The sequence below is a fragment of the Chlorocebus sabaeus genome, chromosome 11, assembly GCF_047675955.1.
Source record: "Chlorocebus sabaeus isolate Y175 chromosome 11, mChlSab1.0.hap1, whole genome shotgun sequence".
NCBI lineage: Eukaryota > Metazoa > Chordata > Mammalia > Primates > Cercopithecidae > Chlorocebus > Chlorocebus sabaeus.
This window is the reverse complement of record NC_132914.1, coordinates 77,799,990-77,826,300: the sequence shown is the minus strand read 5'-3', so window position 1 is coordinate 77,826,300 and position 26,311 is coordinate 77,799,990. Positions and strand designations below refer to the sequence as shown.

Here is a 26,311-nt window from a genome sequence, read left to right as displayed (position 1 = left end):
TAGGCCTCCCAAAGTGCTGAGATTACAGGCATGAGCCACCACGCCCAGCCTATTAGCTGGGTAGATTTAAGAGAAATTATGGAAGTTCTTTCCTGCAGATAACAAAGACATGTGGTAGAAGTCTGCCAACAATTTAGGGAGCTAAATCAAACTTCTTGGTTCTCACTCCTAGAATCTACCATCAGTCTCTGATTGACTTTGAATGGATTTAGATCTTCAAACACCTCAAAACAGGTGAAGAGCTTTAGAGCTTCACCAAAAGACAGGACCCAGGTATATGTACATGCAGCTAATTATATTTGTTATTTTTTCCAGTCTTATTGTCCATTGTCTTAGTGACTTTATTAACATAAAAATATTGCAAAAATAGTAAAGCTGGACACAGATCTCTGTACTGAAGAATTAATGCCCAAATCACTTAATTGTTACTTTAATGCATTTCTGTAATAAGTCCAGCAAAGCATGTTATTATGTGCCATTAGAATTACAAACAACTGTGAATACCAGAATCACAACAAACAAGTGAAAAAGTGAAAAGCATGGAAACTAATATTTCCAATTTTGCTATTATTATGGGTAATATATATTAATTCTCTGTGTGTAACAAAATAAAAATTATCTGAAATATTATTTCACTTTTAAACCCTTTTACAAATAATACAATATGTCAATAAATAAACATAGAAGTGGAAAAATAAATAATGAAGAATGAAGGTCAAATAAAGTAGACCCTGAATTACAAATAACCAATAGTAAACAATCTATACATTCATTGCCCACCTTTTCCATGATCTGAAACTTTTCTGTAGCTGCCATGACAGTCATTGCAAAAAAAAAAAAAAGAAAAAGAAAAAAAAAAACCCTACTTTTATTTTCCTGTTTTGAGATGGAGTCTCGCTCTGTCACCCAGACTGGAGTGCAGTGGTGCAATCTCAGCTCACTGCAACCTGCAGTTCCTGGTTCAAGCGATTCTTCTGCGTCAGCCTCCTGAATAGCTGGGACTACAGGCACGTGCCACCATGCTGGGCTAATTTTATATTTTTAATAGAGATGGGGTTTCACCATGCTAGCCAGGCTGGTTTCAATCTCCTGACCTCAGGTTATCAACCCTCCTCGGCCTCCCAAAGTGCTGGGATTACAGGCATGAGCTACCACACTCGGCCTTTTCTAATTTTTTTATGATGACTGTATTTAGTGTTCAGAAGTAGAGAAAGGGGCAAGCTGTGAAAATACGTAGTGCTTAGGGGATTGAATCTCACCACAGTTTGCCTAGAATGTAACCTCGTTGATAAATAATACTTTCTCCAATATTGACGGTTTAAAAACATGACATCATAAACAGAAACAGTGCTTTTTCACTTCATTATATTTCCTGAAGATATACTTATTAAGGATTTTTTCAGGGGCTACTAAGTACTCTTTTAACAAAATGCAAATGCCTACCAGTGTTGGGGAGGGGAGCGGTCTTAAAAGTTTACATTTTAGTATGAACAGATTCAACTGTATTGTTCAAATAGCTAAAATTAATTGCACTGAGAGATTTGAATTTTTTCCCTTATACATTTTCAGGTGTAGAATAAAGGGATGGGCCACACAGGCCTGAGGAGGGGCAAAAGGAACTGAGGATGGAGTGCAGGAAGGAGGCTAGGAGGATACCACTAAAATTCATTTGGCCCCTATGGGGAAAGGAGGAAAAACTTTCTTTGATGATGCAGAATGATTCCTTAAGGACAGAGACACAATCTAATAGTAGCAGTGCTTGTGTTCCTATGATATGGTTTCACTTAGGTGAGTTACCCTGGGAATCTTTTATTGATTCTTTTTACATATTTGATATTTTATACATAATATTTCTTATATAGAAAATTATGTCTTGGATAACTTACAATCATCTGACACTTAAATCTTTGGAGTACTACCCATTTGTGGATAGGACCACTGTATTAGAACATAAAGATCAACATCTGAATGTTTAAAAAGTCAGCTGTCATATCCAAGAAAACACATTTCCCTGCAATTTAGTGATAATTTACTGAATAACCTTCATTTTGTAGCATTTGGAAGGACTTTGCTTATCAGATGACACTTTCCTCTACAGCACGTATTAGATATTTTTAGAAATGCTGGCAATATACTTGCAAAGTCCATCTATTAGATAAAGACCAACTTTAATAAGTGACAACTACAAATGAATAATTCTTTTTGAGTCCAAGACCTTTGATGCCATATTTTCAAAATTAATAATTTTTTAAATTTTAACAGAGCTGAGCAAGTACTTGGTAACAATTACTTTGTGCTTATAAGCATTACATATTATTGGATCTTATAAAAATGCAAACTTGCTAAAATAGCCTGATGGTAGTTTTCATTAAGAATTTGACGAATTATCTTAATAGACAAGTTTTCATAATGTGCTAACATTTTGAATAATTGACAATGCTTTTAAAAGGATTTATAATAGTTTTTTCTTTAAAATTGTGTACTTTTCTATTTCCAATAGGTACCAGTGAAACATATTTAGTACACGTTTTTACTTTTCCTTCTGAAGGTAATTTTTTACTTTATATTTAGTTTTTAAATACAAAGACATTTAAAAATGATATCATATACAACTTAGACTTTTATGTACTTTCATACTGAAACAGTTATCAAAAAGCTTTTATAAAAATGGATATAAATAATATCAAGTCGTTATAAATTTAATTAATTTAAACCTGTGATTGAAAATGTGGACACTTCCAGAAAAGTTTCATGTAAAAATCTATCATATGAAATGAATTATTAAACATAATGTCAAAGGTTTAATGTGGAAAAATATTTGTCTCGGGAAAATAATCCTGATTCAACATTATAGTCCGAAGTTCATATTTAACTCAAAATATAAGGAAGATTAAGTGATTCTCCGAACACCAGTGAGAAGTGTGCAGAAGACGGAGGTCACTCTTTGAAAGAAGATCTCTGTGACCTGTGTAAATTAGAGCCCCACAAACACTTCCAACAAGCATAGGTCAGAATAGGGTCATGGCTCCAGGCCCTCTGGACCACAGTTCGCCCACAGGAGTGTGCTCACCGCGTTAATCTCTCGTCCTTCAGTTCCAGGTCTGCCACTGTGATGAGCTGATCCAGCTTGAATTTAGTGTCAATAATTTCTGCATCCCGAGGAGAGTATGTGCCACCTTCTTTTTGCTTCTGTCGAATTCTAAAATAAGTGGAGTAAAGTCCAACAAGGGAGTTTCATAGAAAGTATATAAAATTAGGTTTAGTTTTCTTTTTAAGTAAAGACATTTAGTCAAATAATTTCTTTGTTAATATCACCTCTCTGAATATGTTGCAAATTTATAGCTACTCGACTTCTTTTTCTTGTTTTAATTCCATAGAACCTATTCTACTTTCTTTTTTTTTTTCTAATAAGTTATTGGGATGGAGTTCCAAATAATTAGTTGATGAAGCCCTGAGTCATTGGTACATTTAAATATAGAGCCAAGAAGACTTATGCTGTGATCTTGTTTCTCTTCTCTCTAGCTACCTCATTGATTTGTCACATAAAGAAACTATGCCAAAGTGAAAATAGCTCAATGCTATCAATACTAGTGCTAACAGATAATGCCCCATTGTTTTCACATATATGAAATATTTTTACATGCATGAAAATACTTAAAAATTATTTTCAAATCATCTTATTGAATTTTTATAAAAGTATTTTGAGTAGATATTATCTTTATAATCAGAAAATTTATGTTAAAAAATAAAAGTCACATGAATCTGAGAATCAAATCAGATTCTTTTCATCTTAAGCCCTTTACATGCTTATTTCTCCATGACACAGTATGGTATATTACAAAGTAATGTTTAGCTATTCTATCTTTCACATTTCAAATATTTAGTATTTATTAAGAGTTGGGTATCAAGGATGATACAGAAAGTATAAAACATGTGTTCTACCCTCAAGGACATTACAATTTAGTTGAGAGGCCAGATTTAAATGCAGAAAAAACATAAAAAGAGAAAAAAAGATTCAAATTACAACTCATAAGACAGTGCCTGATTAGTTACATAAGTTATAGTTATTATTACTTAGAGGAGGTAAAGAAGCAGAATTTGACTTGGATGTTCCAGGATGAGAAGGAGGAGGAAGCACATTTCAGGTTGACTGAACAAAAGCAGAATGTATAAAAGCCCAAGGAATATTTAAGTGAGAATAGATCCCTTTAGCTAGTGAGTAGGGAAGTTGTAGGGAATAAGGAGGACCATTTCCTGCTTACATAAGGAGTTCATCTTGTAGAGAAAGGAGAAGTCGAGAAGAGTTTACAACAGGGAAATTATATAAATATGGCCAGTCCATACTCCTTAGGGACAAGGCCCATATTTTACACAGTATAGCATTCAAAGTGCCTAGAATGATAACTCTCTCACTGTCTTCTGGCTAAATCTGCCAACAGTATGTGGTATAGAGAAAATATCTTTTTCAAGAGTCTTTCAAATTATCTATTAAAATTATGCTTTAAGAGCGTCTAGATGAACCATAATACATAGCATTTAGAATACAGAACTACACTCTTCAGCTGAAATAAAAATGGTCTGTTGAACTATTTAGGAAATTGGTAGAAAGTTTATTTTACAAATATAACATCACTTTAACTTGGCAATCTGCCTTATTAAGCTAGATTTTGAGGTCAGAAGTAAGATTTCCAATGAGGCCTTGTGAATAATAAGGGAATTAGAATACTGATGCTGAGAATGGAAAGATACACTTGGAAAATTCAACACAGGCATGTTCAGAAAGTAAGCCTGAGAAGAGGGTCTACCATATAAGGAAGCTGGACATTTTACAAGTGTTGTTCTAACTGTAAAAAAGATCTCTGTCTGTATAAACTTTAATATTTAGACCTGATTGAGACATTTTAAATTAAACCTATCAGAGTTATAAATTACTTTAAAAGATGTAGATGGCCTGAAAGCTTCTGCTTTTGTGTTTTCACCTTGTTGTCTCACATCTCCAAACCTCCTCTTGTTTGCTGTGCTCTTTGATATTGGAGCTGGAACCTACATTTCTCTTTTGCCAGCCGACCGAATGTGAGGTTTTGTCAATAGAGGGCACTAGAGTGACCCTGAGAGGCAGTAGCAAGAGGAAAACACTGCCCTTGTGGACCCAGTCCTGCATTATTGTTATTCATTGCGAGAGCCCAGCAGCTCACTTGGATGAGCTGTTGTTGCCTCTGAAGTGAATGTTCTGCCCATGCCATTGGTGAACGATTCACCTACACCATTCCGCAAGAATGGGATGCTTCTATTACCAATTCCAGCCTGCCTACCATCTAATAATGATGAGTAGCTTCTACGGAACAGCTCCAGCCCCTTCCCTCTGTCATATTTCTTTGCTCACTGGTAGGTGATAGGTTGCATGTGCTCGCAGTAGCGATTCCATGTAAGTCTTGGGAGACAACTTCTTTCAGTTCTAGTTGTTTACTGTCCTCTCTCCCTCAAGTTAAAGAGAGTAGCTGCTTTGTTGTGCTTGCTACTTCTGGACTCTAAGATTTCTCTTTTACTCTCTTTAGTAGTTAGCCATTTCTGCTAGTTAACAGTTCTTTATATTAAATGTTTTCTGTTCAAATAGCAGGATTTCTTTCTTTTTATGGCTAGATTTAGTGAATTAACAATGCATACACACTTTAAAGTATCATATTGTACATGATAAATACATTTTTATCTATTAAAAAATTAAAAATAAAAATGTTTCCCATTCAAGTAATTGTTGTGGCTTCTGTCTCCTGATTGGACTATGACTGATATAATGCCCATAAAGCATCCTGGAATATAAGCACAAATAAATCTTACCTTGCAAATGCAAAAATAGCTGTTCCAAGGAGAATTATTGAAAGGATACACAAAGTGACAGAAAGAATGATCTCTACGGTTCTTTCTGAAAGTCCTTCCCCTGGAGAAGAGGGATAACATGATCATTAAATATTATTATGGAATCCTATCTTGGATCCCAAACTACCGAAAAGTATTATCTTGGCATAAGAAAATATTCTTTGCTGAAGAATACTAGTAAAACGTAGCAACTTGTTTGTTCCTCTTCTCCTAGATTTTTTAACTTTGGGGCTCTGTCCTGGGTCCTCTTGTTTTTTCTATCTAAACTCACTCCCAGTGTGAGCCCATCTAGTCTCCCAGTTTTAATTTCATCTATGTGATGATGACTACTTAGTTTTTTTCTACCAGACTTCAGACTTATATATCTAACTGCCTACCAGACGTCTTTATTTTGAAGTATACTTAAAATGTTAAAATCGATATGTCCAAAATTGAACGTGTACACTTCCCTCCTTTCCCCTGTGTCCTCCCACCTCTCAGTTGATGGACACTCCATTACCGTAGTTGCTAAGGCCAAAACCCTGGAGTCATCTTTGACTCTCTTTCATGGAATACATTCAAAACATGTGAGGAAATCCCGTAGGCTCTATCTTCAACATATTTGTACTTTTCACCAAAGAAACCATGTAACCTTGGAAAGATGGTAATTGCAAAGTGGGAGTAAGGAACAAAACCAATTCAAGACATATAATGGTGCTAGAGATCTAGGAAGCTTACAAAAGGCTATTGGTATAAAAGGAACAAATGATCCTCCTGAAGGGGCTCCTACTGGCCAAAGAGGGAAGAACTTAAGTCTTATATTGAATAAAAATGGAAATTGATTGGAAATAAAAAATAATACTATTTAATAAAAGAAAAAAGATAACAAAAATACTGATTTTTAAAAAACTTTTATCTTAGATTCGGAGGCCACATGTGAATGTTTGTTATATAGATAAACTCGTGTCACAGGGGTTTGTTGCACAGATTATTTCATCACCCAGTTATCAATCCTAGTACTCAATAGTTAAAAAAAATACCAATTTGTAAACTCTGGCTCTAACTAGACCATCTCTTTGGCCTAAATATTCTTGATTAATTTGTAATTGAAATGTATATTTTTCTGCCTTTCTTATCTGAACGGTATTTTATGACTTTTTAAAAATAGCCCTCGTTACGGAGATAAAGCTCATTATTAAAAGAGAATTTTGTTGAATAACTGATAAAGGAGAGATAAAATTAGAAATAATCAGTATTTCTAATGAAATAGTTGATTCAGGTAACAAACATAAATGTATTCTAAAATGATTAGGAGGAAAGTTAATGGGGAATTGGACATTTATAGCATGACAAAATATCACTGTATAGATTATTTGCTGGTTGTAAGTGGTCAAAATCAACTTTTCAATGGAGTATCATGCTGTTGCTGCCACCAAGCCTACTGATCAATTTTAGCATCAGGTGTAACAATCAGATATTCTACACTTCCTGATGGAAGGTATTTTGATCTAGTCAGCAAGACCTATAATGTACTTCTGACAGTAATGTTGACTGTGAATACTCAAACCTTTAGTTCTTATTTCTAATTTATAAGAAAGTGGCAGAAAGAAAAAAAATTCAAGGACATCAAGAGAAAACAACCAGACAGATCCAGAATATGGGACTTCCTACGTGACAACTTACCTGATTTCTTCAGTGAGTCTATGACATAGGGGGAAAAGAAAGGAGAAAAGAAGGCTCTTTAAAAAAAATAGAAGAAACAGAACCATCAAAGGTAATGTGCAAATTCTTATTTGGATCCTGATTCAAATAAATTAACTATAAATAAAAAAATCAAAGGGTGATTTGAAAACGTATATACAAGTAGCTTAAATAATACTGATAACTTACTAAGTTTAACCACAGCAATATAATAAAAATGTACTTATTAGAGAAACATACTAAAGTATTTAGGAGTGGAATATGCGTTCTGTGAGTTACTTTACTTCAGAAATAAGTGAACAAATGCCTAAATAAAACAAATGTGGCAAAATTAATTATTATTAAATCTAGTTAATAGGTATTTGGGGGTTCATGACACTATTTTTTCTACTTTTATGTATGTTCCATTCACTTTGCTCCACCTTTGCTGCTAATAACCTGATCTAGGCCACCATCCTGTCTTGCAGAACTAAAAACGTAGCAAGTCTCCCTGTGTCCACCTTTGTCCTTATTCCGCATATTTTCAATATACAAGCAAGGACAATCCTTTTAAAACATTATTTCCCTGCTTAAAATCCTCCTCATCTCTCACCGAGAAAAGCCCATATCCTTTCAGTGGCCTGTGTGATCTGGTCCCTCATTAACTCTCTGGTCCCCTGTTACCCCTCTGATTTCCCTTCCAGTCCCCGCCTTGCCTGCTCACTCCTAGGGAGCCAGATTAGCCTCCTTAATGATGAATAACACAAAGCCATTCTTGACACAGGGCTTTTGCAGCAGCTTCTTCCTCTGCCTGCAAAGGTGTGTATCCCTTGTATATCTTTCTGGGTAGCCACTTCATTTCCTTCAAAGGTTTGCTGAAATACATTCTCGATGACCACCTGTTATAGTGAATGCTAGACATGCTGAATACATGTGCTTCCCCCAAATTAATATGTTGAAGCCCGAATCCCCAGTGTGGCTGCATTTGGAGTAAGAAAGTAATTAAAGTTAAATGAGGTCATAGGGTGGGGCCCTGATCTGATAGGATTAGTAACTTATAAGAAGAGACACAGTTTGTTCTCCATATCTCTCTCTCTCTCTCTCTCTCTCTCTCTCTCTCTGTGTGTGTGTGTGTGTGTGTGTGTGTGTGAGACTCACTACTTTCTCCTCCTCCTCCCCCTACCGTACTCTCTCGATCTCCATTCATGCACTAAGGAAGGGCTATGTGAGGACACTGTAAGAAGGCAACCATCTGTAAGCCAGAAAGAGAGCCCTCACCTGATACCAAATGGGCAGGAATCTTGATCCTAGATTTCTAGCCTTCAGAACTGTGAGGAAATAAACTTCAATTGTTTAACACACCCCATGTATGACATCTTGTGATGGCAGATTGAGCAGACTAACACAGCACCCTATTTAAAATTGAAGGACACAACTCCCTGGACTTTCTGCCTCCCCCTGCATTCCTCCTTCCCTCTGTTCTACTTTTTTTCCTCCATAACTTTATCTTCTTTTAACATATAAATCACTTATTTATTTTTCTTACTGTTTTTTCTCTGTCCTTCCCTCTAGAATGTAAGCCCCTTTGAGTACAGGGGTTTTTGTTTTATACAAAACTATTCCACGTTCTGAGAGTTGTACTGTGCACATAGTAAATGTTAAATAAATATTTGCTAAATTTACTAATGAACAAATATTTTGATTTTGAAAAACATTAAAAATGTTTGTGTTTGAAGATCAGGCATTGAACCAAGTAAGAATATAAAAATTATTAATAATTTATTTTAAGCACAACTACTAATTAAAATTGTAATCAATTTTAAGTTACGTGATGATTTATAATTTTACTGCACAAAGTATTACAGTCAAGTGACAAAATAGGTTACCTATCTGTAAAATAGGCAAGTATTAACGCTTCATCTTTTTGTCCTGTATTGGTACTTATGAAATGTTACCAATATGAAAGAGTTCCTGTGGCTATCCTGCATGGTGGATTTGAATAAATACTGATTTTAAAACAGTTATCAGCACTTCATGGTCTGCTAGAATCTCCAGCTAAATTTTAAAAATGAGAAAGCAGCATGTATCATATAAAGTATTTCAGATACACTTTTTTATACATTAAAATACAAATGGTTTGATTTATGAATTTTCACATGGTGACTCTAATTGGATATGCTTGGGAAAGGAGGCATGAAGATGAATAAAGAATCCTCTTTATTAGGTAATAATGAATCACTGGGCCTTAGAACTCAGTGGGAAAAAAATGTTCTCATAGACCACACAAAAAATTTTTTTAGATTAGATTACCATTTCAAAGCACTGGCCAAATGAGGAAATGACATATAATATATTAATAAACAATATGTAATCCTTTGGGCACATGAATTACAAAACTGTCACTAAGAGAGGACAAAATGTTCCCTGATTATCAAGTACACTTTCTGATTCACCGTTATGCATGGACCCACAGAGCATTAACAGTACAGAATGATGTCACTTCTCCGAATCCTTTAATAGAAAATGGAATTCTTTTACTTAAAAATATAAACATGATTCTTTTTGTAATAGGCGCAAGTCATTTCTGACTAGACTTAAAATCCTGTGACAAATCACATTAAACTGTTCTGTTTACATAATAAATTGTACTACTATAATTTGGCAAATCATAATTCTAAAGCACTAATTTTTCATAAGCATTATCTTCTGACTGAAGTTATCATTATTTAAATTCAGCATATGTATCCAACTTTTTAAGTCCATTTTTAAGCCTATTCTCTAAGGAGAAGCTTGAATTCAATGAGATGTAAAACTTATAGTACAATGCCTGGCTCAATACAAAGGTGCACATAAAATGGAAAATCTTTTCCTCCTTCTTTCTCTTTCTCCTTTTCCTTCTCCTCCTCCTCCTCCTCCCCCTCCTTCTTCTTTATTATTATTATTAGAAAAAATGAATTCTTATAACAGGACTAATGTATAAGGAGTTCATCTTCTCTTTTGACCCAGTGCTAGTCACGTAGGATATTCAAACACAAGGCAAGTAATTTATTAAAAGTTACTCAATTGCATAATTCAAGAAATAGAGTTAGATAGGAGGAATAAATGATAAGTGCTTGAGGTGATGGATTTGTTAATTAACTTGATTAAATAATTGCATATGGTATACATACATCATGGCATCACTCTGTTCCCCATAAATATATACATGTGTAATCTGTCAATATTCAATAAAATTTTAAACATATAGATTAAAACACCCTATAGGAATGAACATCATTTTCATCCATACAGACAGGAAAAAATTTAAAAGTAGCTAATAAAGTGTTTGCTAGGGTGTGAGAAAAGTCCCATTATTCAGTGTTAAAAAAATAAAAATAAAACATACCTTTGCACACAAAAACAACATATGCTTACCTGTGAACACTAACCTCGAGAGCCAAGACAAAGTGTGAGAAAAGAGAGCAGCTAGAAATAATTAAAAATATCAAGAAGAGAAAATGGTAAGCAAAAATAGGATGTGGGAGCAGAAACATCACCCATGGTAAAGAACTGGGGGCTACTTGGGGACTTAGTGATTTGCAGATAGTGTGTGCAATGGTTACAAGTACAGCACTAACTGGGGTCACGTTGCCTGGGTCTGAAAGCAGGTTCCGCCACCACCTTTGGAATGGTTAAAAACCTTGGTGAAGTTACTAAAAAACACAATGCTTCAAATTTCTTACCCAGAAATTGGCGATATGTAAATAGGAAGTCTTGTTACAGAATTGCAGTGAAGATGCATGAGTTTATATGGAAAACCCCTTAACGACTTGGTACATAAACAATGACAGGTATCTTTATTAAACATTTCATATTCATCCATTGTATTCATCTGGCTTAATCTCCTCATTAGCTTCTGAAGTGGGTATTAGTATTCTCATTTTAGAAATAAGATTTCAGAACTTAAAAATAATTTGTTAAGTAACTAACCCACAATCTCATAAATTCAATATATAAACTAAGCCTGCCTGAAATATGTCTGTCTTGACTGCGTAGTCTGTGAGGTTCACTACCACATTACCACTGTCTCGTTAACAAAATACAACCTTCCTCTGTTCCTCTGGTGACTTTAGGGAAGTAATCCCTTGGATGCAAAAGACACATAGCAACTCCCTATTTCTGAATCTAAGTGAGCACATTGGAACTTTTCATTGTTAGCATAGTAATTAAATGAGAAGTGTTATGACAAAAGAAAACAATCACAGAGTGCCTTTGCCATGGGGTTTAAGGTTTCATCATGTTCAGCTTTAATGAGAGCCCTGTAAGGTACAGAAATGGGTGTCTGGTTTTCGAATCACAGGATTCCTCTATAATTAAACCTTGTAATCAAAACATTGCCTACAAGCACTTTCCATACAGTGAAGTGCCTCGGGAAGATTTCTTCAAAAACTTTAAAAGTGTTTTTAGTGAATTTTGATAATAAAAATGCCAATACTCAATCTTGAGTAAAAATGAAATCAAATAAGTTTCAAGTATTTATTTAGGATTAAAATAATGCATATGTTATCTTCCCTGTTTATCCCTACAGACCGGAAAGGTTTCCCTAAATGCAAACTGCTCTTCCACTGTCTCGTACTTATCCATCCAGTGAAGCTCTACCTGGCCCCCTCTCACTTGTACTTTCATTAACCCCTTTCACTAAACTTAAACATTTTTAAGATTATCAGTCTATGGTGATTCTTTTGCCCTTAATTTTAAACTCCAAATAATGATGTCTCTGAGAGGCATAATTACCACTACAATGGTCTGTGGAAACAGAGCCTTGCAAAAGCTCTTAAATCCTAAAGTTTCAACAGACAGGCAACTCGGCTTAGTGGTCACTGCCTGTGGTGTGCAAAATACCAGTGAATGAATGCTTATCCCCTGGTGGGTGGATGACCTTGATGGGACCTAGACTTCTCTCTCTGTAGTCTGGGATTACATGCACACATATGTCTTCAGCAGGCTTATTAGGAATGTTTGAGTTCCTAACCTGCCACAAATGATTCATATATCCCAACACATGACATATGAGAGAAAAAAGGACTCAATTACCCTTTCTCATCTTCTGATGACACTAGGGGTATTATGTGAATGCACTTTATTATTTGCCTGCCTCCGTTCTCACAACCATGAAACCATTCTTACCACTGACCATTGGAGAACTGATAAACTTTGTTTTCTCTTTGAGTTCTTCTAGAGTTTCTTCCCTTGCAAAGTTCTTTTACTAAAAACTCTTTTGAATCTGTGGCAAGCTTGTCCAACTCGCAGCTCATGGGCTGCATTTGGCCCAGGACAACTTTGGATGTGGGCCAACAGAAATTCTAAAACTTTCTTTAAACATTAAGATATGGTTGTACAATTTTTTTTTTTTTTTTTTTTTTGGTTCATCAGCTATTGTTAGTGTTGACGTATTTTATATGTAGCCCAAGACAATTCTTCTTCTTTCAACGTGGCCCAGAAAAGCCAAAAGATTGGATACTCCTGATCTATAGCCTTCTATTAATGTCAAATGGACCAGGACCACTTCTAGGGGATGTTCTTTGTTGCTTGACCTATCAAAGTGACTCTAATTTCCATAGAACCACGGCACTCAACAGTCTGGTAGAAAGCAAATATGACAACAGTAATTGATGGTGTTAAATCCATTAACCAGAGAAATGGCTGGGCTACTTTGCTAGTCATTGAGGAATTCTGCTCCAGTGGTGCATTCTCATTTCACCACAACTAACGATTACAAACCAAGGAAGTTCCTCTGTTTCCACTTGTCACTGTCTTACTCGCTATAAATGACTATCTAAATAGCAGAACTCCATGTGGTCAATCCAGAATAACCATTGTAGGGTAAAGGCCAAATAACAAAGCTGCTGTATCTCAGGAGAGAGTCCCTGGAAGATCACTCTAAGGAGCAACCTAAAAGACTGTCATTATGCCACTGGTCTACAAATAATATACTGAACTCCAAGTAATTTGATAATAGATACATAGGACCCTTCCTTGTCACTATCCCCCAGCAGCCCAATGCCTTTCTATGTATTGTGTCCAGTCTACGTTTCACCAGTCCCTCCTTCCCTAGTCTTGGTAGGATCCTGTGCTCTGTCCTTTATTACACATCTTTTACTCACTGTGGACTCCTTCTGTTACCACAGCACACCAAGATTCATACCTAGATGATTGGGGTGGCAGTGGTTATAATTCCAAAGAAGGAATCAGAAACCTGACTGTATTTCTGCTACATTCCAGGACTAACGGTTGTATTCCACCACCTTGACTGTGAGTGGAAAGAAGAAAGAGAAGACTATTACTGACGAGCTCCTTGAGATTACCTGTAGTGCTGGATGAGGCCATCATTGGGCAGAGAGAAGCCATTTAGCAGAATCTAAGGAATCATGCTCCTGTGCACTATAGTTCCTGATCCTTGGGGCTTCCCCCTTTTATGGCTTTTCTTTCTCATTTCTATTACCCTGAATGCCTAAGCTTTGCCTCTCAGATAACTGACTGGATATGTTGCCTTCCCATGAAAAATCTGTATGAAACCAGTAAGCTGATGAAAGAGAACATGATACAACACAGCAAGGCTAGCTCCTTTCAGCACTGCTTCTATAAAATATTATCTCCTAAGACACATGAGTTATCTGTCTTGTCTAGGTCTTTTACCTTCCACTGGCAAATGCACCAGGATCACTACTTAGCTGGAGTAATGACTTCTGAATGTTGTAACCTATAGGAAATTATGTTGATGACAAGAAGACATTTATTTTACTGTGGTGGCATCAGAGTGTGATAGACACACCTATCAAATGAAGAAACACTTGATACAATTTCAAAACCACAAGACTAATCAGCTAGCTTTAAAATGACGAAATTATTTGGTAAAAAAGCATTTTAGCCAAAGAAATTTATTTTTTATTTCTCTACAAACATCTACGTAGCAAACTACATGCCCCTTCTTTATTTCTTCAAGATGCAAAGTTTCCTTGATTATATGTAGAGGCTGTGGAGGCTGGCTTTTTGTACAATTAGTATTTCCATAACCTGATGAGAATTTCTGGCGAAAAATGTTGGGACAATCTGTCTTTCTCCAGTCATAACTCTCACTGAAGTCTATCAGCAGTTCAAGATACGCTGAGCAACAGCTCTCTAGGTTCTGAGCAGCACACAAAGTCCCACATTCTCAAGTGGTGCCCCAGAAATACCCTGTTCACACAGTTCTTTAAGGTATTACAGACAAATAAATTGGAGCTTTAGAGGGCCTGGTGCAAATGATGTATAATGTTGTGATCCTGTCAGTGAAATGCTAGAGAAATAATTTCTCCTAAATAAAAATACTTCTGAAATATGTTATTATAATCTACCCCAAAAAGCTATTAAACTTAAAAAATTTACTAACTATAAAATATTAATATCTTTATATATGTTGTTTAATGCAAAACTTCAACAACTCCTCAAGGATGATACTCTTATCAATATTTTTCCAACAAAGGAAACTCAGATATATAGAAATTAAATTATTTTCTCAAGTGACAGAGCCAAGATTTGAACGCAGGTCTAAATCCCGTATTTGTAATGTAGTGTTACGAAATCCTGTTCTGTAATGTTGGGATCCTGGCCTAGCCACTTAAATACTGAAAGAATCTGGGCGTTGGTTTCCTTATCTGTAAAACGGAGTCAACATTAGGGCTTAAGTCAGAGTTTCTCATCCTCAGGAGCACTGACATTATGGGCTGTTCTGTGCATTGTGGAAATTTAGCAGCATTCCTAATCTTTGCCCACTAGATGCCAGTAGCATGCACCACCATCACTACTATTCTGTTATGGCAACCAAGAATGGTTCCAGTCATTGCCAAATATCCCCTGGGTTATAAAACCACTCTGAGAAGCACTGACCTAACTTAAAGGATAGTTGAGATGAGTTTGCCAGTTAATATGTGCAAAGAGCTAGAAGGGTGTCATGCACAGAATATTTAATGTTAGATAGGACTATGGCAACGGTGATAATGAGATGACGATTATACATATATATATATATATATATCTGACTAAACCATATTCCTGTTTTATGTAAGCCTGATTTAGATGGGTATAAGTGAAAGAAACTCATGAAAGAGTTGTTTAAAATAAATATTTTTAAAAAGACTTGTAAGAGTATAGTTTTTAGGGTTATTTAAGGATATACAGGTAAAAATAAGCATATACAGGTAAAAATGCTTTATATTTAAGACTGTATATTAAAAGAACCAAATAAATATTTATTTGGTATAATGTTAGTTATCTCAGCATAGAACCAATACCCTAACAAAACCGATGTCCAGATAAGAATGTATGGAACATTCACCTTTTAAAGGAAGATTACAAATACTTTTAGATTTTCTTCATCCAGTCTGTCATTAATGAGCATTTAGGTTGATTCCATGTCTTTGCTATTGTGAACAGTGCTGCAATGAATATTCGTGTGCAGGTGTCTTGGTACATATACACGGTGGAGTATTACGCAGCGATAAAAATAACAAGATCATGTCTTTTGTGGGAACATGGATTGAGCTAGAGGCTATAATCCTTACAAACTAATGCAGGAACACAAAACCAGATACCATACATTATCACTTATAAGTGGGAACTAAATGATAAGAACTTAAGAACACAAAGAAGGAAATAATAGACGCTGGGGTCTACTTGAGGCTGGAGGGTGAGAGGAGGGAGAAAAGCAGAAAAGATAACTATTAGGTGCTGGGCTTAATACCTGGGTGATGTAAAAATATGTACAGAAAACCCCCATGACACATGTTTATGTAAGAAACCTTCACAGGTAATCCTAAACCTAAAATAAAAAATTTTAAAAACCCACAAATATTATTAGAGAGGCTAATTAACATTTAAATGAGTTTGTATTTAAGAACATCTAGACATGGATTAATCATTTACTAATAAATGTTCCAACTTTGATAAATATGTTGAGATTATAAATTAAACTTCAAAATATGTCTTACCTAAAGTCTTAACAGGGTCAGAATAATCAGAATCAGTAAACTGTCCCATAACATTTGTAGCTCTAAATTTAAATCTATAAAATAAAAAAAGAAAAATCAACACTTTGCATATCATGTGATTTTTCCTAGAATAACTCAAGAAATAATTATAAAAACTATATATTTCATTCAAAATAAAATGAATTTACAAGATGAAAATTTTGAATGGAATCATCATCAGGAGAAATACATGCTATATTCATATGAGACAAATAATTATCTCGTACTTTGACCCAATGAATTTGTTGAGGCAGAGGCTAAAAATTAGGTAAACTCATGAACAGTTAGCAGCTTAAACAACTGAAGCAGATCACCTCCTCCATGGATTTCTTTAGATGGAATGATCTAATATCTGTGAAGGATGTTCCACTAACATAATTTATAAATAAAAGGCGTAATAACTGTTATACCTCAATCACTTTAGCAAACGCTGGTGAATCAGATTAGAATGATGATATAGAACTTGTCTTGTTCACATGTAAACACCTCAGGAACAATGTTTGTTATTTCTGTGTGTGCACAGTTGCATCTGTATACTTTTATGCTTCCATAGCATTTGAAATAAAGGATACAGGAGAAGATCAAACTTAAAAATTACAAAAAGATGCTCAAATCCTCAGAGACAATTGAAATTTACTTAATTTAAAAATAAAGGCATAAGGGCATTTAAAAACATAAAGCCAATACATTGCAATACATGGTTTAACTTCTACCATTATAAAATTCTTATGATTTTATTTGTTATATGAAGAATCTGTTTCGGGAACAAATATGCAAAATAAATAAACTATAAATATGAATAAATATGATACTTTGTGGTATATCATTTTTAAAATTATCATATATGTAATAGATATTCAGGCAATAACCTAGAATTTGAACCAAAGTAATTGTATTTAATACAGATGATAAAGCATTATTTTTATTTGCCTAATTTCTCTAATTTTTCCAATGTTAACTTGGCTTAGGACATTTGTAATGAATTTGATAATGTTTTAACTAACAGGCACAAATGAAAGCACCTGCATTCTTAAAACTACTAGTAAAAATTATATTTTGAAAGTCACACAAGGTTAAGATGATTCTTTTAAAAATTGTAGTCTTATGATACAAAAATAATACAATCAATTCAAAAGAAAAATAATCAATTTGGCAAATAATTTAATACAGACAAAATATCAAATTGATTTTAAAATGTTAGGTTTTTAGGGGCTATAAATAGCTAAATATTAAAGGCAGTATTAAATATTTCTATCACTCATTCAGATGTTTGATGAGATAAAAAGTAGAGAGTTATGAGTGACACAAAGGGAAGCCACTGTTAAATCAAAGGATAGGATAGTGTTTCAAAAATCCTGTACATCAGCATGCATGGCAAAATAATAAGTGAAAAACACATTAGTCACATTGTCCTCTACAGAAAGAATCAAATTCTCCTATATACCTATGTTCTCCAGTAGTACATTTTTCACAATGTCCTTATGTAACTTATCAAATCATAATTACTCTTAGGGTTGCCTGTTTCCCCTATAATACTGTATGTTTATGGAATGTAAGAATAATTTTTAGTTTATCTTTCTATTCCTAGTGCTGGAAAAAATCAGGTCACTATACATGGTGGGCATCCAGTGCTTATTGGAAAGATGAAAGGACAGGTGGATGGATGAAAGTTACTAACTAGCTTGCTAACAGAATGCATGGTAGATATAACCTATACTTACAAGTATTGCTTTTTTGGTTTCAGTGGTCCATTGCAAATTTTGTCTTCATTGCCGGGAATCATGCAGGCATTATCAGCACCTATGATGTAGATTTCTTCATTGCCACTAAACTTTGTCTTTCCTTCTGTACATGGAGGGTTAGGAAAGCCTTCATTTGTGAAATATGGCCTTGCTTTATTAAAATATGCATCATACCACTTTGTTACATTTCCATCATGCTGAGCTATTTTCAGAAATAAAGAGAATAATAATTACAAATAACATATGAATATATTTTTACATTTATAAATAGTGTTTTTATAATTTCATAAGGGGAATCTGGATGCAACATCAGTCACCAGAGATGATTCAAGTGATCCACCTTGATAGGCAGGTAACCCTGTTCTTCTCTGTTACATGGGAATCTACAGGAATTGTTATAAAGGATGATTTATCAGGTAGAGAAAGAACATCCCTCAATGAAGAGTAACTAACTTGTTTACACCTCCAAAGAAGCTATCAAGATTCCATCTTACCAAAATCAAAACATGTTTGTCCACTAGTATATGGAACTAATAAATCACATATTTTAACTGTGCCTTTCCTTGCTAGGTAAATAAGAATAAATAAATCATTGGTATAAATAAATGACATTTATAAAAGTTTTATACATAAAATAAATAAATGATTTATTTATTTACTTACAAAAAAATGATTGGTATCGCTAATAACAATATTGACAATCTACTAATCTCAAGAGGTGTGTGATAACAGGCAGTCAATCTTAATTTGAACTACATTCTTTTTAGCACTCAGCAATTTACACTCCACGATTTAAAAAGATGAACTGACATTTGATGATACCTCCTGTTTCTGTCACAAGCACTTGTACATTTTTTATTGGTCCATGATCATCACTGTAATAACATATTGGCATTCTGATTGTAATTGTTGTTGAAGTCACAAGCAGTTTTCCTGTGGCATCATAAATAGGGATTGGTTTGGATTTTGGTCGTGCTGGAGCTATAAACAAAGAAGAAATGTCGCTACAATTGATGTTTTTGCTTCATCAGTAAAAGAAAAACCCTTTCCCTTTCATGCAGATAATTTACCGATAAAGTGATGACAAACATAAATAACAAATTATACAGAGTTGTGCTTGGAGAGAGCAGATATTTAGCAATTATTATCTCCTGAAAGCATAGTTATGTATTTGAGACTTTCCTGAGATAATAGAGCCCAGGTGTGATTTTCAGGCACCTGACTCCTCTTTGCATATTAAAAATTCAATTTATATATGCTCTCACTCATATATATTTTTTATAAATGCATAAACATATTTACTCTTTACTATAATTTTAGTGTAGTTTCTTTTGCTTCTTTTAGCTGGTTCACTAATTTCTGTTCTAGTCATACCAGCACCCCTCCCACAGTTAATCCATGCTAAACATCTAGCTGATAGTTTCCCATATTTTCTTCCATGTTCACATAATCATATCAAAATAGATAAATAGTTATGCACAATACACTCTTCTCACTGTTTGCTTTTTCTAATGGGGCTCTAGTATGTATTATAATTACCCCTCATACTGCTTTTTTGCTTACATATAACTTGGTTAAGTGTTTCCAAGTGACCAGGTACAGCGCTAACTCATTCTTCTTAACGACTATTATTACATATATGATGGTGTCGCTGCATCATATTTATTCAACCGTTCATCTGGTGATAGGAATTCACTTTTCCTTCAGTTTTTAAACATGTGCTACAATAATTAGCCTTGTTTTACAATGAGCTTTATTTACTTATCCTTTTGTTTCTATGAAATAGATTTCTACGAGAAGAATTTCTACAACAAAAGATACATGTACTTTTAATCTTAACAGATTACCAGAATAACTTCTAGAAGAGCCATGATAATTCATAATTTATCATCAATGCATACAAATATCTCCAAACTATATATAAAGAAGCTCTGCTTGTTTCATTTGGTCTTACAGTTCACTCTCTCTCTCTCTCTCTCTGTGTGTGTGTGTGTGTGTAGTGCTTGAGCATCAGTAAGTTACTTAACCAAATTTCAATTTCCATATTTTTTAAGACTCTCTTTTTCGAAGCTTCTCAATAATCCCACAGGATTAGCAATATTGTTTTCATTTTGTAGATAGGGAAAAGAGCTTATTTCACATAGTTATCAAAGACAAATACCAACATTTGAATCAATTTTTTTGACTTGGTTCTGTAGTTCACTCTTTTTTGAGCATCAGATTCAAATACAAATTTCTTACTCAATGTATCAGTTTGAGTACTAAGACAAATAAAGGCTAAAATGAGACTGGATGTGTAAGAGGTTTCTTGGGGGAATTATCTGTGAAGAATTAAGGGACAGAGGGAAGGAGTAAGAGCCACAGATCGCAGGTATGACACCCGTAAAAGGGAAGATGAAAGGCAGGATTCAGTAGGAAGAGGCTCAGGTTTCAGGTAGCTCTGAGACTCTCAACCAGGTCACTGGGGAGTACCAAGGCAAAGATTTCCAGTTAGAGGAATCCAGCATTGGACATTACTATATGACTTCATATTACCTATCAAATGCAAATTTCATGAGACTACTACCAATGGAATATTCCACATCATTAATAAAATAATGTGTATTAGTAGAGAAAAAATAATTTCTCTAGGACCCCACCACTAAGACTATGTTCATATATCTTCTCCAGACTAGAAGTCATAAGTCTCCCTGCCTTAGGTAAGGAGTAAAAGTCAAGATTAACCAACCTGGCATGGGGATGGGAAAAGCGTCTGAAATGGGAAGTTTTACTAAAGCATAAAAGTGATGCATGTATTGCTATCTGCACACCTACATGTCTGCCACTGAACAACAAAGAGAAATTAAGAAGGTACGACTCATGCTATTCTTTGTGAAGTCATTTTGTGAAATAATTGATGTTTTTAAAGACCTTATGCATTTGTACATCTTCCAAAGTACATAATTTGTCAATTTAAATCAAACACTTATAAAGAGTATCACAATTATATAAATAATCCATTGATAAAAAGATAAAATTTATCAGTATCATTTAACATGGAATATTTTTTATTCTTAATAGTACAAGTTTCCAGGCAGGGGTCTTAAGGGTTTCTTCAGACTCTCTTTTAATCTTCACAATGAACTTTGAGATAGGAACTAGTATTATCTCCATTTTGCAGGCCTATAGAGGTTAAGAAACTTTCTCAAATTCAAACAGATATCAAGTGGCTAATCCATGATTCAATCCAGCAGTTTGACCCTAAACCCAGCCTAATGCTGTCACTTTTAATCATGGTGCTCTGCTGTATCTGCCAAAGACTGAAAAAAGTTACTTTTTCCTTTAGAAAGAGACATATCAGGTAGAATTCTACTAAAAGTTCATCCACTTCAGTTTTTAAAACCTCCCTGAAGCTTTTATTACACATTTTTAGAGAGATGGCACAATTATTAACTGCTGGTTTTCACTCTCAGGAAGAAAGGGCGCCGTGATCATTTCAATGGCTCTAAATTCCGCTTAATCATCTTTTTTGGGTTTCATGTTTTTTGTTTTTTTTTGAAAGGGGGACCCAATTTTTAGTTATGTTTTCTATAAAAGATACTTGCCAGAATCATGAACTGATAGACTTACTTTACAGTCAGAATCATAAACCAACTACATGGTAGTTCAAAAAAACACTATTTGATTAACTGAAAGAATCTCACTTCCAAAATAAAAATCAGTGAAACAATATAATAATCTAATTAGACCTAGTCAAAGTCTAATGTTAGGCAATTTAAACACACTTTCTTTTCAATAACATTTAAAGTAACATAAAATAACAGACTGTAAAATTTGTCTTTAAAAATTTAAACTTAGAAATATAAAATATATTAAAGAAATATAAAATAAAGACATTCCCTTTAACATGGCAATTCACATCATTATTGAAACATTTTTAACTATAGCTTTAATAACCACATATTACTACTTAATATATGCTTAATATATGCATATTTATCACTTAAAGACTTGTCTACATCCTTATTTCAAGTATGGAATTTAAATTATAATCACTGACTAACAGCATTTCATAGGAAGGTGGCTCACGTATGTACCTTTGATATCCATGGTTATTCTCATCGGAACCTTTGGACCTGCACCAGCACTATTGACTGCGTAAATCTAAAACAAAGAAACATTTGTTACTATTTTCAAGTTATGCTTATGTATGTATTTATATATATATATAACTGATTACAGTTACATGTAATTTTAAATGATTCTTTAAAAAACAACTACATACAGTCTATTAATTATATTTTCTTGCACTTGAATATAATATGTGTAGGAAGAACATTAACAATGGGGTATGTCTTAAAATTGATGTTCTAGTACTAAACGCTGAGAACAAAGCCTGAGTGATCTAAACAGCCCTATCACTGAGACCTGGACCGACTGTGGTTTTAATGTGAACATAGGAAGAACAGAGCACTACAGCCACTAGATCTACACTCTCCTGTCATCTACTCTAACATCTGTTCCTTCTCTCTGTAGCTAGGTAACTCTGGCCTCCTTTAAATCCATATTCAAGATCCTCTTTTTTTCCCTCTCTGAGATGAAATCCTATTCCTTCAGCCTCCCAGTTTTCCTGTATTAAATCATTCTCCTGAAAGATGGCCTTTATGCCCTTCTTCACCCCTGCCCCAAAGTATCTGACGCTATAACCTGCATAATGCAGCATATGCACATAAAACATTTCTGTTTGTATACACAGAGGGTGATTTACACAAACGAAATCCTTTCAATTAACTTTGTACTATGGAAGCTGTAGACACAGCATCTTATTTTCTTCACTTTATCTTGCTATATTAAACAAAGACTATGTTCTTGGCTTATTTCATCATACTTGATAAACCCAATTCAATATATAAAATGTTTATGGGAATTACTTAATTTGTTTTATACATTAGTGGCCCACCTTTCTACACTCTAGATACTTTTAAAATGTTTTTATTGAATTAATATTATAATATACATGATATGGTAGATATGGTAAATAAACCAAGACATAAAATGTGGCTTAAAAATGCCTAGAGAAAATATTTGAGTTTGTAAATTCAAAAAAAATATATTAAAAATAAAAAACATATGTTATAGTATGGTCCTTTATTTTTATTTCTTTATGGTAGAATCTAACATTTAAGTGAAATAATAAGTGAAAAGTTTGGGCAGTGCCTCTGAAATTGCAGTGTGCAAAGAAGTCATTTGCAAACCTTGTTAAATGCAAATATGCAGATTTTGTTTCAGTAGGTCAGTACAGGTGCTAAAGTTATACATCCTAACAAACTTCCAGGTGTTAAGGATACTGCAGATTGCACTCTGCAAACAGATTTTTAGGGATTTTTAAAAATTATTAACTAGTTGCACATTTTTGGTTCCTATTTTCTCTCTTACAATAGCCAAAATATACGTACCTTTCACTACCTACCATAACTAGAAATATTTAATCCTCACAAATATTCTATAAAATAAATTATTATTCCAATTACCAAGTTTTCACATAAGGAATCTGGGGCTCAGATTTGATAAAGCAGCCCAGGCACAGAAGCCAGTATTTGAACCCAGGTTACTTAATTCTCTTAGTCACCATCTTCCCTCTAATCAATCTTTCACAATGGTAAACCATTTGATGTGACATGCAAAAAGAATCCTAACAAGATTTTATAAAGATATAAATTCAAAGTGACTGAGAGAAGTAGTAAATATATTCATTTTATACATACATACATATACAAATTATCATCAATGACCTGCTAGTTACATTGATATTAATAAAGAGTTAGTAGGCAGATTACTAAGCTACTTGAAGATTTAGAGTAAATTCTGTTTCTTAGAAGATGATTTTTCTGAACCATATAATTTTATTTGAAAATTTCAAGATGATCTAAAAGTAGGCAAAGAATAAAACAAATTGTATGTATATATGTCTCTGTGTATGTATATGAATACATTTATGTCCAAATTTAGGTAATTTAGAATTAAGATATAAAATGCTATTAGCTTTTAGTAATACTTGGTTAAATGCATGATAATTTCAAACATGTAAACAATTATTTCTTTCTTTCACCCTTAAAATTTGCTTTTCCATTTTGAATTTATAATCACACATAGCTTCTTTTTTTGGTAGAGTTACCTCTTTATATATCACTGCTCTTTTACTTTTAATGTGCATTTTCTTTCTCTTTTATTTCTGAGTTTCTACTATTATTGTGCAAACTTCTCAGTTATTTACATATTTTAATTTCATAGTACTTGTATTAAAACAGAAAATAAGTAATTTCAGTTCTCAAAATTTATTTTTGTTGAGATGTCAAGCAATCTCACAAAAAGATATGGGAAATGTAATGTATATACAAACTGCAATATTTTTAAATGCCAAGTTCATAAACTGACATTGTCATTTGGGTAATTAACTGAAGCTATGGATTCTTACACTGATATTGTATGTATGTCCACCTTTTAGTCCTTCTAACATTGCAATGACGAATGTGTTGGTTTTCTGTATAATACTGAGGTTGTGAATCTGGACAGCAGTAGGATCATCTTCTCGGTAAACCAGAGCTTGATATACTTGGATATTTCCATTAGGTTGAGAAGGAGGAAGGAACGTTAATTGAAATTTTGTAACTTCATCTGGTATCTTCTGAAATGTCATGTTGTTAGGTGGGTCCTTTGGGGCTAAAATAAAATATTTAACAATTAATTTTTTTAAAAAATTCTATTCCTTTTTATCTCCACATAAATGTATTTGCTTTGAACTTCTGTTTTTAAAGGGTATTCCACAAATTAAACCATATAAACTACAAAAACTAGCAAAGTGACTGATGCATCATAGAATTATTGACATCTATAATTCACAGCAACCATAATGGTGATCCAGTTTGTTTGTTTTATATGCACTTATTTTTATGCACAATATGTTTCTATGACATTTTAATCTTTTGTTTGTTTGTTTTTGAGACAGGGTCTCCTTCTGTCACCCTGACTGGAGTGCAATGGTGTGACAGTTTAGAGTCAAAAGAAGTAGCAAAAACAGGACATACAGTCCCATTTAACTTTCTCCCAGTTTTCCCCATTGGTAACATCTTATGTAACCGGAGTTTAATATTAAACCAGGAAACTAATACTGACAGTATTGACAATACTGTGCATACTACAGACTTTATCCCAATTTCACCACTTTCTATGCTTTTGTCTATACTTTTATGCAATTTTGTCTTTTGTATAGATTCCTGTAACCACCACCATAAACAAGATACAAAACTATTACATCACCCTAAAGAAACTCCCTCCTAGTATCCTCTTTTATTTGCAGCATATGCTTCCTCACAACACTAATAATTCTTCCTCTGTATAGTTTTGTCATTTTGAAAATGACAATAGCATAATGACCTTGAGATCCGTCAAGGTGTATACTTTATGTATTAATAGTACATTCTTTTTATTGCTGAGTAATGTTCCATTTTGTGGACGTAGCAGACTTTGTTTAACCATGGAAAAACATTTGAGTTGTTTCCAGTTTTCATTATTACTAATAAAACTACAATCAACCTTGATGACAGATGTTTGTGTGAGCATAATTTTTCAATTCTCTGTGATCAGTGCCCAAGAGTGTGATTGCTGGGTCACACAGTAATTTCATGTTTAGCTTTATAAGTGGCTGTAAAATTATTTTCCATTGCGGCTATTCCATTTTACATTCCTACTAGCAATGTATGAGAGGTCCGGTCTTTCTGTATCCTTGCCGCACTGGGTATCATGGCCATATTTTAAATTATCTTATCTGTTCCAGTACCTAGACAATAATCTCTTATTGTGGTTTTAACTTGTATTTTCCTAATGGCTAATGGTATTGAAAACTTATGTTGTCATGTGCTTTTTTCTTTTCTTTCTTTCTTTCTTTTTTTTTTTTTTTTTTTTTTTTTTTGAGACGGAGTCTCGCTCTGTCGCCCAGGCTGGAGTGCAGTAGCA

At 33.9% G+C, this 26,311-nt stretch overlaps 1 protein-coding gene across 1 annotated transcript in view; it reads right to left on the bottom strand.

Annotated features, from left to right (window-relative positions):
* PTPRQ (protein tyrosine phosphatase receptor type Q) overlaps positions 1–26,311 on the bottom strand; it is a 216,970-nt gene that overhangs the window by 38,904 nt on the left and 151,755 nt on the right. Inside the window, exons 29-35 of the mRNA XM_073020970.1 lie at positions 24,774–25,018; positions 22,396–22,462; positions 19,142–19,300; positions 18,299–18,521; positions 16,539–16,612; positions 5,836–5,935; positions 3,071–3,199 (exon numbers count right to left, since the gene is read on the bottom strand). Coding sequence (XP_072877071.1) covers positions 3,071–3,199; positions 5,836–5,935; positions 16,539–16,612; positions 18,299–18,521; positions 19,142–19,300; positions 22,396–22,462; positions 24,774–25,018 — 997 coding nt within the window. The remainder of the gene's footprint in view (positions 1–3,070; positions 3,200–5,835; positions 5,936–16,538; positions 16,613–18,298; positions 18,522–19,141; positions 19,301–22,395; positions 22,463–24,773; positions 25,019–26,311) is intronic.